Source organism: Pavona decussata, unplaced genomic scaffold (assembly GCF_977016875.1).
Source record: "Pavona decussata unplaced genomic scaffold, jaPavDecu1.1 SCAFFOLD_199, whole genome shotgun sequence".
Taxonomy (NCBI): domain Eukaryota; kingdom Metazoa; phylum Cnidaria; class Anthozoa; order Scleractinia; family Agariciidae; genus Pavona; species Pavona decussata.
The window spans coordinates 300,500-316,970 of NW_028145607.1; the positions used below are offsets into that span (position 1 = coordinate 300,500).

General features: G+C 38.3%; 2 protein-coding genes and 1 pseudogene across 7 annotated transcripts in view; 1 reads left to right on the plus strand and 2 right to left on the minus strand.

Moving 5' to 3' along the window:
* LOC146461333 (zinc finger FYVE domain-containing protein 9-like) overlaps positions 1 to 2,414 on the minus strand; it is a 31,296-nt gene extending 28,882 nt beyond the window's left edge. Inside the window, exons 1-2 of the mRNA XM_085086939.1 lie at positions 2,230 to 2,414; positions 930 to 997 (exon numbers count right to left, since the gene is read on the minus strand). Coding sequence (XP_084943065.1) covers positions 930 to 996 — 67 coding nt within the window. The 5' untranslated portion in view covers position 997; positions 2,230 to 2,414. The remainder of the gene's footprint in view (positions 1 to 929; positions 998 to 2,229) is intronic.
* Positions 2,415 to 3,154: 740 nt separating this feature from the next.
* On the plus strand, positions 3,155 to 3,226 carry LOC146461334 (U6 spliceosomal RNA; annotated as a pseudogene).
* A 5,632-nt stretch (positions 3,227 to 8,858) lies between these two features.
* Positions 8,859 to 16,471, minus strand: part of LOC146461335 (uncharacterized) — a 38,417-nt gene continuing 30,804 nt past the window's right edge. For 5 of the 6 annotated variants that reach the window (XM_085086978.1, XM_085086974.1, XM_085086976.1 and 2 more), the window contains 7 exons: positions 15,582 to 15,669; positions 15,259 to 15,304; positions 12,596 to 12,659; positions 11,232 to 11,375; positions 10,548 to 10,694; positions 10,046 to 10,184; positions 8,859 to 9,060 (listed from right to left, as the gene is read on the minus strand). In XM_085086978.1, the coding sequence (XP_084943104.1) occupies positions 10,054 to 10,184; positions 10,548 to 10,694; positions 11,232 to 11,375; positions 12,596 to 12,659; positions 15,259 to 15,304; positions 15,582 to 15,669 (620 nt within the window). In that variant the 3' untranslated portion in view covers positions 8,859 to 9,060; positions 10,046 to 10,053. The remainder of the gene's footprint in view (positions 9,061 to 10,045; positions 10,185 to 10,547; positions 10,695 to 11,231; positions 11,376 to 12,595; positions 12,660 to 15,258; positions 15,305 to 15,581; positions 15,670 to 16,471) is intronic. The other variant, XM_085086973.1, reaches the window with a different exon arrangement.

A 16,471-nucleotide genomic window follows, 5' to 3' on the forward strand; every position in this document is an offset into this window, starting at 1 on the left:
TCGACTTCTGTGCTCGGGGTTTTCATGATCGTAAGTTCCCGCCAACTCGTTTGCATCGTTTATCACTCTTCTTACGTGTGCTTTGTGTCCACTACGAATTCTCTTCGATTTAACAAGACTCAGTGACACAATGACGACTCCTCCCAATTATTCTCCTTGCACAAATCCAGTATTCACGGAAGGAAACCAACGATGTAATAGCTGGGAATACCAGAATGTGATGACTTGAAAATACTCATTCTTCGGTCAAAGTGTAGTTTCAATCGCTTGTCTCACGAAGTTTTGCTTGCTATCCGGCTTCGAAGGACCATGTAAACAATTTTAATCCGGTACTCCTTACAGGCTAAGTGCCTTATGCGAAAACAACGTACAATTCTTGAACACAACGACAATAAAACTCAACGAAACTTGACGAACCGTCATAAGCACGTTTTTCATTTCTCTCTCTGCGGGGGGTCTCGTGCCCCAAAAGATACATGGGAAAAATCTCTGACAATAATAATATTATTATCACTCACATTTATAAGAAAAAGTTGAACGATCCTTTCACATGTCAATCTTTTGTTTTATAATATTAATTTATTTTGCACAAAATGTATTCTCCTGTCACTAATGGTAAATACAATGTATATCATTCAGTTACTCAATAAATATGTTGTTTAATGTTAAAGATCTGTAACTCCTGTACCCTTCGTAATTTATACTGCTAACGAACTGTTAAAAACTGTTTAAATGTGTAAATTTAATTGTTGTATCGCACTGTTAGGTTATTGTAACTTTCCTCATTGTATGTTGTTGTAAAGTAAGTATTGTGGAATAGTGCTGAACGTGTGTTCAATAAAAGTTGTATTAGAAAAAATAAATTAATAATAATGCTAATTATAATAATAATAATAACAATAACAATAATAATAATAATTATCACTCGCCTTGTTCCTTCTCCTCAAATTCATCCAATAGCTTGTCTAAATCCACTGGAACAAATGGACTGGCCATACTAACAGCAATACAAAAATATTGTTACAATAGTTTGTTATTAAACATTTGAGAAAAATACACACACTTTTGAATTTGAAAATCATGTTTCGGATACAGGGGGAGGGGGGGGGGGTGGCTTAAAAGCCAAATTTTAGAAGCAAAGAAACCTTCTTTGGGAAGAGGAGGGAGTGGATATTATTTTTCTGGAACTGCTGAATATTTAATGGCAAAACACTGTCAAATTGGCCATGCATATGACATGTCAAGGTACAACGTAAAAACTGTCAATGTGACAGTATTTTAAATACAGGAACAAGTCTGCATGCAAGGTATAGGTTGATTGCATATTACATCATGGTGGCCATGTTGGTGGTTAGGAACAATAAGATTTTTTTTCTCCTCTGGGAGTTAACTTCCATTTTTATGCAAACTATGAGAGGAAATATTCTTTTGTTTTGGCCACCAACATGACGGCAATACAATCACACTATACACAACATTCATAATTAATGTACACATATACTGCATATCAGGCCTACAGGAGTATACAGGGAGGCATTGGAGGCCCACATGGAATTGTACAACAGCAGGGGAAAAGTGGCAAAACCACAACAGTGTCTAAAATCAAGCAAATGTTGAAACCGCATGACTTTTAACAAATGCAAGGTAATACCACATCGTAGCATTGCAATCACAGTAAATACCTTATGAAGAAAGGCTGAAAACAACAATACTGCAAATCCCCATGGATCAGTATTAATAATTAGGCAAAATAACGTTAACATTGTAAGCTCACATGAATTCTTACGTTAACGTTACTCACAAATTATAAGACCTTAACTTGTGCAATAAACTACAACTCTCCCGTTCTCGAGATGTATAAATATACGTCACGACCAAAACCAGGCAAGCAATATCGATAACAGGTTACCCATAAAACACATCGATAAACAGTAAATTTTCGCATATATGCGAATTGAAGCTCAAACGTTAATATACGTACATGTATGTCGTTGCAGAAACACACCAAGATATATGCCAGCTGATTGTACTTACAAGTTTAGCAGTCTAATTTATTGTGGTGAGCTTAAACGTCACGAGAACATACAGATTAACCTTGTAAAAGTAACTGAATTGACATAATTTTAGTCTTAGTTAAGCTTATTATTAATATATCATGTAAGCTTACATATATGTATTTAAGCTTCAAGCAAACATGCATGTTGCACTTCGAACATTTCTTTAACATACCTTGCGCAGGAAAAGCAAACTTTCCATGCATTTCGTGTCACATAGCCTTCTTAAAAAGCTGGTGGTTCTCCTGCTAGAGAAACACTAGCTAAACTTTACATCGCAACTAAAAATAACAACTTCCCTCATCGATCAAAAGGTGCCAAAAGGTTGTTTTTCGCCTGCCGACTCGCCTGCCAAGGACTGCCAAGATGACCCCTCGACCAGCGGTTCCTTTCTGTACGTCGTGTAGTCCGTTGTGTAACGACTACTGAGAATGAATTCGTTCTCAGTCCATTCGCTGAATATTCAAAAATGGCGGAAACTTTAAAAATTCATGAGGGTATTATAATATAAACTGAAACATAACAAAAGCAGGTGTCTCGCACACAAAGCTGACCACGCAATCTCTTATTCTTTATTTTGCAAGAGATTTTTTTAATGATTAGCCTACCGAACATTTTAACAAATATTACCACTGGCAGATTTAGCAATTTTAGTGAAACATGAATCACGGTTTGAATATTGCTCAAGTATTCACCTTTAAAACCGTGATCAGGGAAAATCCCCAAGACGACTAACTTGCTTTAATTCGAGCCAAGTTGTCCCTAAATCTCCCAATCTTTCATACAGAGCAATTTGTTTTTAAAAACTTATCACTATCCCGATATATATAGGAAGGCTTCTCGTTCACTATGTTTCCTTAATTTAGGGGATTGACTGTTCTAATACTGGTGAAATTCTAATTCAGACAGTAATTTATAAAAATTTAGTCAACAATAGACAGTTGTATCAGATAAATACTAGTGGATCGGCGTGTCTGTACGCATGCGCGCTCATCTGCAAGTAGTTATCATGTACGCAAGTGCCTGTCTATCCCACATGTAAGCCTCGTGCGGGCTTAGCTTGACGCGAATAAATAGTTAACTTGAAGTTAGATATAAACGTGCTCGCTTGACTGCAGCACATATACTGACGTTGGAACGATACAGAGAAGATTAGTATGGCCCCTGCGCAAAAATTGGGGCAAGATCTTCCCTACGAGGGGGGAAAAGGTGGGAAAAAGAGGGGAAAAGAAGGGAAGAAGCGGGTGACTGAGGGGGAATCCCCTACGCGCCAAATTCGAGGTCGCAGAATGCGCCGAACAAATAAAAAACTGTGCGCAAAGTTTAAACGGACTATTGATATCACATAGGATGAAGACGGCATCCCACGTTCCGACGCTATAGCTACGAAAGACCGTGCCTCCGACACCAACCAACCTATACGAGTACCCCTTGTCGTCACATACAATCCAGCCCTTCGTTCTGTATCATCCATTATTCACAAACACTTCAACATCCTATCTTCATCTCCCCGCTGCGCAAACGTTTTCAAAGCCACACCTCTTGTTGCCTTCAGACGGACCAACAACCTGAGTGATTTACTTATTAGCGCCAAACTACGTAATCCCACACAAAACAACCTACCCCATGGATCTTTTCGATGTGGAGACAACTGTTTAACTTGCAACTACATAACAGACGGACGTACCAGCTACACATTTCATTCTACCGGCGAAACTAGACATATTACTCATCATATAGACTGTAACTCTAAAAACGTTATTTACATGGTACACTGCAACCGCTGCCACAAACAATACGTAGGAGAAACAAAACGACGACTTAAAGACCGTTTTAACGAACACCGTAGACCAGTCGACAAACAAACAAACAGTTCCAAACCCACCACAGTTTCAGAACGTTTTCTTTCTAACGACCATAACGCTTCTGACATGCTACTTATTCCTCTCGAACTCATCAAATCTAATCGTGACAGTGTACGCAAAGCTAGAGAGGCATACCTCATCGACAGAGGTGAAACTATTGAACCCGCCTTAGGTCTTAATATATAGGAGAGATGAGACATGAACATTTTCCCCGTCTTTCATCTTCCTAAGTTATGTAATTAACTCATTGTTACGTATTTTGTTTTCGTCTACCACGTTGTAACGTTAGCTTATACCTATTTACTAGTTGTATTTTCAAATTTCAAATTGTAACGTTTTTGTTTATGTAACTTTAGCCTTTTTTCAGGAATCTATTGTAACTGTTTAAATTGTAACGTATCTTGCCACAGAGTCAGTCTCAAACATACCCTGAAGAAGAAAGGCCGTGCCTTTCGAAATATTGGAAAATATACTTCCCTGACCGTGAAATCAGCCTTGCTCTTTTTTTTGATTTAAAAAAAGCACTAGTTAACGGGCCCCACCGCTACGTCAAAACACCGTCACTTTGGTGGAGAAAAAATTATTTATATAGAGAAGAGCTAACATAATGAGGGTAAACTTAACTGGCAAGCGAACAACTTTACACCAAGAGCACCCAACTTTCTTTCAGACATTAAAGGGGCAGTATCATGGGAGATCGATGGGAGATATCATGATTTTTGGCCAAAATTCACTAAATTTAAACTTTGAACACTGTGTTAATTAATTTCTCAATCGCTAATTTAAAGAAATATTAATAGTGATTCTAAGACGAAAGGTTGGACCAAAATATAGTACAACCGGCGATTTTTAGTGCGTTACAACAGCGAAATTTGAAAACGTCCGCCAGACGTTTTCAAATTTGAACCCCTCTCTATCTTGGTCATCTGCCGGCGAAAATACCCTTGGATAGTTTCTTTGCATTCTGATAGTCTTTTAATGGACTTTTGTCATTATATCTTGGCTGCTATGAACCGAATAGCGTCTTTCCGATTTTCGATGTGTTACTAAAATTAGCGTGATACTGTCCCTTTAAGGCTACTAAGTTCACCCTAAGCCTGTTGAAGTATTTAGCGCCCAGTGAAAGTTCATCTTTCCTTTTTGCTTTCGTATTTGCCTTTGTTTTTGATTTTCTTTTTTTTTTTTTTTATTATTATTTTTTGGTCAATTTTTTGTTTTGTTTTTTTTGTGTGTGTGTTTTCTCTTTTATACTTTTTTGTTCTTGTTTTGAGTTTTGAATTTTTTTTTGTTGTACTTACGTTTTTGTTTTTGTTTTTGTTTTTTTTTTTTTTTTTCAAAATTGAACATTTCCATATACAGATCAAACAGACTTTCCTTTTGATTGAGCGTTTGCAGCTGCCTCCGCCTTTCTTTCCTCTAACCACTGCTCACGAGGTACTTGCCCGGGTGTGTAATGGTAAAGTGTGAAGTGAAGTCAGTAGATCAGTTAAGCTAACCGACCTACGCTAATGGCCTCAGCGTTTGTGGACGGCCTTGGGTGTGAACAACAAAAAGTGAAAAATTGATTTAGCACAGGTACAGAACGCAGGCCTGAAATGAAGCGTTTCTTTTTTTGAGGTATTAGGTAACATATGAAAACTATGGAAACCAGTTTTGACTGCCACTCTTACTGCGGGCTCAATCTCCGTAGGGTAGTAATAACCGCTGACTACCAGCACTCCAAAAGCACACTTCGGTTCTCTTATTAACAATTGCGCATTTGGATTAATCAAGTGGATACTTTCTCAGAAATTAATGGCTTCAAAAATTCCTTTCTCGGACAGAACTTATTTTAAGAGATTCAATGTTTTTTCACAGGAACAGAATCACTTTCTCAGATTCAAAATCCGAATTTCGATTTTTACCAAATTAAAGTAATGCACCCCCTGGCTATTTGCTTTTTTTTGCTTTTTAATAACACAACAACAAGGAAAAGCAGCGACTCCAGGATTATTTCGAAGAAACGTTCATTACAGAAAATGCTTTACCGAAAATAAACTCGTATTCTAGATCAGAAGATGAACAAAGAATTCCACTTTTCGCAACGTTCCAGACTAACTAACATAAATTACAGTTTCTCGTTGTAGCTGCAGGAAAAATTGCCTCGTTTAACCCTTTGTCTACCAAGTGGCTATTAAGCCACTCCTCCCCCCCACCCTCCCTCTCTGAGAGACTATAAAAAAGAGATCGCTTGGAGCCTGGACACTGTTGTTTTAGTTTTCTTCACTTTACATGAAGAGGTTTTCCTGTTTTCCGAAGATTCACCTTTCGTGAGGTCACGATTTTGACATGTCCCATAATTCCCACATGTTATGTAACAATGCAGGCTGATAAAACTGAGAAACAACTTTGCAGCATCATAATTTTCAACAACTGTTTAGGTCGGCAATAGGTTGTGTGCTTAGTGACCTGGCCTTTAATTGGAGGCGAGGCTGGGGGTGACCTTGTTTTGATACAAACCTGACTGCTTTTCGATTACACCATTGTGGGAATGTATATCCCTAGAGGTCTCCGCCGAGGAAAAATTCGCTGGCTGGAGTTTTGAAATCTGGACGCAATTTTAAACGGGAGGAAAAATTTCAATTTCTCTAAGCGCCATTACATTTACATTTACAAGCGTGTGTGTCACGCGCGTATGACGTAGTTTTTTTTCTAAAAGTGGAACTTTTATTACAACAAATCGAGACAACCCCAGGAATCAGAATGGCATTCCGTTGCAGTTTCCATCCGGCATTTTATGGCTCCTAGCAGTACCAAAATATATCAGTATTGGTTTGTAAGATTATGTCCTACAGAATGAGCACAATACGCATCTTTGTAAACATGTTCATTTTTGTGTGAAATGAATACCCCCTCCGTATCTTCGATAATCGATAAGGTTAACAGCACCCTTACTGGTACAATTGGACGTTTAAAATTAAAATGATTTGTGCAAGGTCCAGAGTTGACAATTTGAGCTAAGCCCCTCTTGCTGTTCAGTCCTCCCCTTTCTAAAAATTCCTTGGAGTATAAACAGTGCGTTCAAAGATGCTTCTTGTGATGGTAATGGTAATGCATTTATATACAACACATATTATATAGTCTGATGTCGGTTCACAATTCTTCTGTGGGGTGAGATCAGACGTCAGCATGTAAAGACGCCACTGGCAGCAGCTATCAGGCCACATTTTGTCGTACAGAATGAGCACAATACGCATCTTTGTAAATATGTTCATTTTTGTGTGGAATGAATACCCCCTCCGTATTTTGCCCAACCCACTTATGAATGTAATAGAGATATAGACAGACCACTATAACGAGGACTACGTCACCTCACTCTTACCGAACAGTGTGTAGGTTCTTTAACGTCACAGAGAACAACTGTTGCGAGACGGGATCTAAGGTTTAACGTCCTTATTCAAGAAGACTACCAATTGTAACCGTTTGTACATGTCATTACAAAGGTAGCACTTTCTCCTCAGTTATTTAAAGACCTAGATGGAGTATTGGTCCCGCCGGGCTTTGAACTCGCGACCTCCCTCACGGTAGTCCGGTGCTCTCCCAATTGAGCTAGCCGGTCGGCGGTATTTTGAAGTTCTCAACGAGAGGTGATGGCGTCATATAACGTAGTAATTACGTCATGATTGGAAAATAGCGGCTATCTTGGATACGCCATCTTGGACTTCTGTATTTCCCCAAAACTTCAGTAAAACAGCCAAAATTGAAAAAAAAAACCTAATCAAAACCACGGGGAAACACACGTATGAGCCAAAAACATAAAAGTTACTGTAAAAAATAATTTTTCTTCATTTAACAATGGGATTTCCCATTTTCTGTAAAAAGTTGCCAGCCAAAAATTGGTTGCCATGGTAACATCGAAGTCAATGACCAGTAACCGACCACATCAAATTGTTTCTAGATAAATTTCTGTAAAAGTCATCAGGTTTCATGGCGTTTGCTTTAATGTTAAATAGTGTACAAGAGTGACAGGCCTGCACGACTCCCTAGTGTGTGTTTTAGCCTTTTTTTTATAGTTTGGCTCTCAAACTAAATGCCACAAACGGCATAAGAACGACAGTCGCTAAACGGAAACGTAACAACAAGAGGTCAAAATGACCTTTGAGATCAATTACAACACATGCGACAGTTAAACACATGGCTTTGTTCAGTGTCTTTCGCGCAAATCCTCCAAATCATAGATGGCATTTAAAAAGAAGAAAATCCAGCGCTAAAAGAAAGCACCGCTCTTTTCATAGAGAAAAGGGTGTTCTTTGGAAAACATAACCCGTGAGGGCAAAACTCTTATTTAGGCTAAACACGCACATGAGAGTCGCGTAGGCCTGTCAACCCCATTATGCCATTTTACGTGCTTGATAGTCGCGTCAATCACGTAGCCGGGGTTGTAGTTAAATTCTGAATCATCTGCGTTACAGCTTTGCTCGGATTCGGTGTCAGTGTTCGGATTTTAGGCTAAAAAATCGGCCAGAAACCCCAAATAGCTCGCGTAGAATTCACTCCGACTCACTACTGTTTTGTTGTGTGCTTGTTATCGAGATACCGGGTCGACGTCACAACTCACTAGTGCCAGTCCTCTAATGGCGCGGTTTTAACTTCGGAAATTGTGATTTCGATCGCGTTTTTAAAATCGAGAATAACTTCAAATCTCATTATTTTGCTTGTTTTGGCTTACTTTCTACGTCTACTTTTGAGAATGAAAGGAATTGGGTAGGGGTGATAGGCACTTTAAGCTTCAAACTCGCCGTTTGTAGAATCCCCCCACTCAACCCACGGTTTTGACCTTTACCCAGTGGATGTTCCAGGATAAGTTGGTGTCAGTGTTCTACCCAGGATATTTGATGAGTTGATGTCTTAAAGGGCATTTCTTTGCCACAAGAGGGAGAGCAAAGTAACAAGAACAGAATTTGCTGCGTTGCCTTTTAATAACTTTCCCTTATTTTATTGCGGATACAAGTAAATATGACTAAATCCTCATTATTGAAGCTCTTTGGATCAGAACATCAATCATTTTTATGCCCCTGCTTTTGTTTAGCTTTTATTTTCTCTCACTCTGTTTTTGCCTTTTAATTTCCGGTCGCGTCCATGACATCTGACCTGATCGAAACCTGGGAAAGAAAAATAGTAAAGTTAAGTGAGAAGCAAGCAGCGACGACGGACGAAACGAAAACGTCACTTGAAAATTGAACTTTATTTCATTCGTGCTACTTCGCTATATTTCAACTCGTTCAGCTTTTATATACAGAAACGGCGGGCTACCCAGGAACCAAATTGGTAGGAGTGCATTCAAGATAAGGAAGAGAATCAGTGAAAAATTCACCGTCATGTGTTCACGTTCTTCACAAAACCTTGAAATCGGGTCATTTGACGTTGCAGTTTTGTAGAGGAAGGCAAAGAAATGTACCAAAATTTAAAACGCACTTGCAGAGCGATTGCTTTTGCTCATTAAACCTATAGTTTGGCGGCGTTGTCGTTGCCGTGGCCGTCGTCGTTGCTTAAGTTCCCTAATCGAAAACTCGACAGCGACGATAACGAGGATCTCAAAACAAAAGGTTTAATGAGCAAAACAATGGCTCTCACGCACGTCTGTAAGCGGTTGAAGTAAGTATGAGTATTGTTTGACGTCCTCTGCAAGACAACGACGTGAAATGACCAAAGTTTTACGGAGAACGAGGGCACAAGGCAGTGAAATTTTCCTTCTCTTTTTGGCCTTAAACGCCGTTGATACTAATGATGTTCCTGGATAATTGTTTGACGTGATTTGTACGAGTTCAACGCGTTGGAATAATGAGATAACGTGAATATTCATTTCTAAGTGACGTTTTTCTTGACGTTTCCGTCGGGCATTCGTAAATGGTCCCTAATAACTGGCGTTTAGCATCTTGGCCACGCTTGCGCGCCATTTAAAAATACATTTGTTTAAACTATTTTCCTTCATCTTTGATCATAGTTTTGCAGCCGCTAACGAAAATTAAAGGATTGAAAGATTTATAATTAAGTGTTCTAAAGAGCGTGTTTAATTTCCAACTGACTGAACAAACGAAACAACGAAAAAATTAATGAAAAAATAATAATTATAGAAAATTTTCTTACCAATCGATTTAAGCTTTCTTTGTCTTCATGTTGACCACGTGATCCCTGATGGATTCAGCTGTCTTCTTCGTCAGCTGACGGGCCAGTGCTTCGCGCTTCTTTTCTTGACGTTTTAACGGAGTCTTTCTCTTGTACGGAGCTGTCAATAAATGTACTTTTCAATAAACTGTCTTGACGATACACCTTTTTATATATTTTTTTACGAAATATACTGAAAAATAATTCCTTAGTTGACTTTCTGTTGCTTGAGAAGCTGTCTCAAACACTCGAAAGAGTGTTTCATCCAATTACCAAACTCCTTGATCTTGGCAAAAAGAAAAAAAGACACTCGACTGCGCCTTGTTTTTTCAAACACACTTTCTTTGTACGAACCATTACTTCAAAGACACTGGAAGATCCGTTCTGGGCAAACTACATCGACGCAATCAGTTACAAGATGTTTTATTGACCAGAGAAGTCTGCATTGTTTCCAAAGACATCAACAAGTTTGTACTTTACTAACCTTGCTTCTTGTCCAGTTTCTCCATCAAGTCAGCGGCCTTCTTATTCTGCCGATCATCAATTGTTGTCTTTTTGACGTCACGTTTCTGTCGTCCAGCACCCTTCATGGCTTCATCTACGTCGTTTACGGCTTTTTTAGTTAAGCGGTCTGTTAAGAGATTTGAAAGAGACAGTATTTCAAGTCAGCCAGTAACAGATAAGAGAAAACCTGTCGTAAAATAGAAAACATTAGGGACCTTAAGCAAAAAGGACGGAGACGGCCACGAAAACGTTACTTGAAAATATAACTTCGCGTACGGCGTTACTTCTACTACTTCGCGATTATTCCAATTCGTTCAACTTGTACCATGTATCCGAACTATCCTGGAACAGAATTGGTAGAAAAGGCAGAGAATGAAAAATTCGCCGTCGCACGCTCGCGTTCTCCAAAATACCCTGAATTTGGTCATTTCACGTTGTCTTTTTGCAGAGGACGGCAAAGAAATGTACAAAAACATATAAAGCACATGCAGAGCTATTGCTTTTGCTAATTCAACCCATTGTTTTGTGCCGTTTTCGTAGCCGTCGGCGTTGTTGTTGCTTAAAGTCCTTAAGACCTGCAAGAGCAGTGAGGGTAATAAGTAAGGATGCCACGTCCGTTCTTGCATCGCACTGCCACCAATTTCGTACTCTGTACTCCACTAACCTTGCTGGTTGTCCAATTTTTTTATTAAGTCAGCAGCCTTCTTTTTTAAGTGATCAACCATCGTTGTCTTGGTGACGTCCCGTTTCAGTCGCCCAGCACCCTTCATGGCTTCCTCTACGTCGTCCACGGCTTTTTTCACGCGGGCTGTTAAAAGAGTTGCAAGAGACAGTATATTTTTAAATACTGGAATGAATTTAAAAAATCATTCCATCAGTAACATATAAGCGATCCCTGCACTGAAGGGCAGTGAGCGGACTAGGCAAAGATGCCACGTCCTTAAATCTACTGTCAACAATTTCAGATCGTGAATGTTACATGTAAACAACCAAAGAAGTAGCGTTCATTGTATGGCAGGAAATATATACCGTAAAGTTCCGATAGTAAAGACGCTTCGAAAGTAACGTCAAAATATTGTGGCTACTAATAAATCCCGAAAATAGCGAGTCACCGAAAGTAGCGAGACCATGCAAGTTGTTTTTTATTACTTTATACAAATACTGAATGCCTTTATTGTTTTCCAGTTAAATTTTTAATGTACAATACTAATATCGTCGAGCATGGACAAATTGATCACGATAAGGCACTTTACAACAAGGGAAAGCCTTAAACCTTCGTCCTCGGCATCAGTTCACTGTTGGTGTAATGTGAAAACTAAACGTTCCTTCAAATTAAAATTGAAAACTCTATATATACTGCATACTGCAGTATAAAACGCATTGGTGTGTCATGGGCTAAAAGCACTGAGTTTATCTTTCCTCCCCTGAGTCAGAAAAGAATTCGATTCTACATCAGCTGATTCATTCATGCGGTAGTCCGGTAGACCATCGATGTTTATTTTACTGTCCCTGCTACCAGAAATGGGGAGTGCAAATGGTCTTAATTCTGTCTGTTGTTTGAGCTCTGCGCGAATCATATCATTTTTCATTTCGGAGAAAAGAGCTAGCGCTAGCTTGTTTCATGGTTTTTGTTCCCCGAAAATAACGACCCCCCGAACGTAACGAGCCCCAAACGCTGCTAATTCCGAAAGTAACGAGGGTCGCTACTATCGTAACTTTACGGTATCTCTATTGCCGCTGCTGTAATATTTGGCTAGGCGTTGTTATGCGTTTGCTTGTTTACCTATCGTTTCTCGCTAAATTTTCGTTAGGTTTAAAAAATGCTATTCATTAGTTGGTAAAGATAAAAAAAACTCATGGTCACAGTTTAGACCTTCACTACGCAACATTTGTTTAACCTCTAATGATCACATGGTTGTTCTTGCAACAATCTTTTCTATAAGAAGCGTTCTCAAACTACACTCTTCATTTTAAATCTTAATTTTTGTTTATTTGTTTATTACGGCCTCTCACAATGCAGCAACTCACCTATGTGTTCCCGTTTTGAAACACTGTTATCACCACCAAGTCCGTTGTCCACAACGTCCTCCATCTACGTAGCAACAATATCACATTTTATTATATAAACACCAATAAAATACCAGGTGAGCTTTCGTGCGAAATCATGATATCTTCACACGTGAAAATAACATGTTATCTTCACACGTGAAAAAAAAAATCACTGTTGCTATAGTTACATAATAAATTGCGCTTTTTGTAATGATTTGGTATTTCATTAGTGTTTATGCAATAAACAGAACATTACATGGCCGCTTGGAGATACGAAGTTTCTCTTCTTGTGTTGAGAAATATTTCACTCGTTTGTTGCGCTCGCTCGTGAAATATTTCTCAACACTCGAGGAGAAATTTCGTATCTCCGCGCGCTCATGCAATATCCGCCATAGACTATAGAGCATCAGTGGTCAAAATCCGGTGGCCGTGGGTTCGCTTTCTTCCTTACCTAGTGTGTACCACATTTCCTTACTAGGACAATGCTGAGTTAGAAATTAAGTGGTTTCCTTCCAGTTCTATAGAAGTTGTATACATATCACCTGAACTGGATTAAGTGAGCATTTTGGCAATTAATGGTTTGCATGCGACGTCATGGCAGCCATGTTGGTGTACAGGAGCAATTAGATTTTTCTCCTCTGGGAGTAAACTTCCATTTTTCTGCAAACTATGTGAACAAATTTTCTTTTGTTTTGTACACCAATCTCGTACCCAGAGTCCTCAGGCTTTTTGGGCAGCGGTTGGTCGCCAGGAGAGACTCTAGGGTACTGGAATTTTATTACCGAAGGATTCCTACGGTAAAACAATGCAAACTGTTAAGATGCAGCCAATCAAAAAAATTAGTTTTTTTTTTCGAATTCTCCGCTGGCTAAAGAGCCTGAGGAGTCTGGGTACGAGATTGTTTGTGCACAAACATGAGGCAATGCAAGCCACCTTATAGAGTGCTTTTAAAAGTGTCAATTTACAACCTATGTAGGTATTTTTTATCATGCATGCTCTTTCAAAAGATCTCAGCAAATCCCATAATTTCACAACTTTAGTTTTTTTGACGTCTTACTTTAGGATTAAAATTATTCAATATTGAAGAATCTTTGCTGCTGTTATTGATAAAGGACGATGGCTACTAATAAAGAAGTATTTTTGCGCAGCTTATGACTATGCGAAGAAAGCAAAGAAAATTGGGGATAACCACGCATTTTTTAGAGATAATTAAGTAACAATTATTCTTAGAATACAAAGCAATGTAAGATGTTTTTTTGGGTTTTTTTTTTTCAAACTGAAGTTTCATTATCCATGAAAAATGCATGGTTACCCCCAATTTTCATTTTGGATACCAAGAACATTTGCTAAGCTCTGCTTTCTCCGTATAGTTTAAAACCGCGCAAAAATATCCCTGTATTAGTAGGCACCACCCATAGGAAACCCGAGTATCTCGAGATGCGCAGAACACATGAGCAGTAACAAAAGTATGCACCATCCTTGATTACATTTTGTCTCATTAGGATAAGTGCAAACATGCTACAAGCAATTGAGTAAATGAATATGAAGATATGAAACAAATATATTTTGAACTGCGGATGAAAGATTAAATAGAAAAAAAGCTCCTCGCAGTTGGTAGAACTCATATTATGACCAGTTCCCGGTTGGCTTCTCAGGCATATTTTAAAAGGCATGGCCAAAAGCCTCATTTGCATAAAATCAGAAAACAATCATAACATTTCGTGGATTGAACAAAGAAACGTCAAACTTGGCAGTCTTATGAAACCTGATGACCTTAACTGATTCTTGCTTTAAAGTGTGGAACATTTTGGTCACGTGACCATTAAATGATGATTAACGTCTAAAATTTTTAAAGTAAAACGGGGTATATAAAACAAACTATAATCAAACCTTTTCGGGTGTCATACTATCACACTATGAAAGTTCATTATTAATTAGCCTTGTATGGTGGTACCTATCATTCCTATCAGAAGTTATTAAGTCATTTCTAATGTCACGTGACCTATTTCCCTTAATTACAGGACTGCTATTTAATGTGGACACGCAAACAAGGCTAATTCATTTCAAGCCCATGACATGTAAACGTATGACACCAAAAGAGATTAAATACTATTTCATTTTATATACCCCATTTGGCTTAGAAGATCTTTAACAATCAATGATCATTTACAGGTCACGTGACCAAAATGCGTATCACTTTGAAGCAAAAATCAGTTAAAGTCTTCAAGTTTTATATAACTACCAAGTTTGACAGTTTTTTGTTTAATGTACAAAATGTTATGATTGTTTTCTATTTTTTATGCAAATGAGGCTTTGGCCATGCCTTAATATGCCTGAGTTGATAGCACAGTTGATAGAGCAATGCACCGGCACCGCAGAGGTCATGGGTTCGAATCTCGTTCAAGCCTGCAATTGCTTAAGTTGCTTATCAACTGCGAGGACCCTTCTTCTATTTAAAGCAAAGGAACACCATATATAGACTCAAAGAAAAAGAGAAGAAACAAAAAAAAATAATTAAAAAAAGATCAACATTTAAAATTTAGTTTATTGAAATACGACTTTTATAAAAAACAACTAGCCAAACTGTTCAATGTTCATAAATAACAAATTAGTCATTACGCTCATAGTTGTCGTCTTTGTACCTGGTCAAGTAGGGTTTGGAGCCTGTTGATATAGTATTTGAGGCGGCTGAAAAAAGAAAAAAAAAGTACGGGTCATGCTGGCCATTAATATCTAATTTTATATAACATATTATTGTTACGTGAGAATAAAAACTAATCATATGGTCATGGAAAAGTTTAATGTTTAGATAATGAGAAAAACCACCATGACTACAACATCGCAAACAGTTCCTCGATCAGGATCTAAAATAAAAAAAAAATATTCAAAGCCGTAGGCGCTTTCGGCTTACTCACGGTGACGAAATATAACCAAAGAAAATTAAGAATTCAGCTGGTTCACACACCTCTTAAGACATCCAGTTGGCCGAGGTCCTGCGGTGGGGTATCTTGTCACGGGTACAATGGCAGATGCTCCCGTGGGTAAATATGTCACTTCAAAATAACAAAAACAGAGTCAAAACGTGCTTTTCAAATGAATTTAAACGGAGGATCGGCCATTTTGCAGTTGTGTACTTAGTGACCTGGCCTTGGATTGAAAGCAAGGCTGGGGCTGGCCTTGTTTTGATACAAACCTTATTATTTTCCATATGTAAATGCAACAACTGCTATCAGAGATCAAGCGCATTAAGAGCCATTAAGATTGTATTAAAAAATTATCAGCGTGAAGGATACTTTAGTTTCTATTTCTGGTAGTTATTAGCTTTTAATCTTTAATCACTATTGGTTGTCTTACTCCTAACACATGCTCAGTTTTTTGGTTCCTCAAGAAATAGAAGAGATGTAATATATCAAACACGAGGAAGAGTGTTTCCTCCGATTTCCAAACACCGAGAAGTAGGTTGGAAAAACGAGGCGCAGCCGAGTTTTTTTTAACCAACTTCCAGGTGTTTGGAAATAAGCGGACACACTCTTTCGAGTGTTTGATATAGCTTCTCAAACTATCGGTAATTCTTGGAGAAATTCGAAGAAAGTTCACAAAATTTTATGATTTCCTTTGTTTTCTCTTCATGGATTATTAATGAGTTTGAGAAATGTTTTTGAAGGAAAAACTTTCCATTGACATTTTTAACTGCGAAAGCTGAAATGGCGAAAAACGGAGTAAAATAGATCAAACCATACATTTCGAAATGAATTGTCTCGGAAGCACAATGAACTCTAACCTTTCCAAAGTTTTTATACATTTCTACTTTTTCCAAATAATGCAGACCTCTTCATAGCCACAAAATTCCAAACG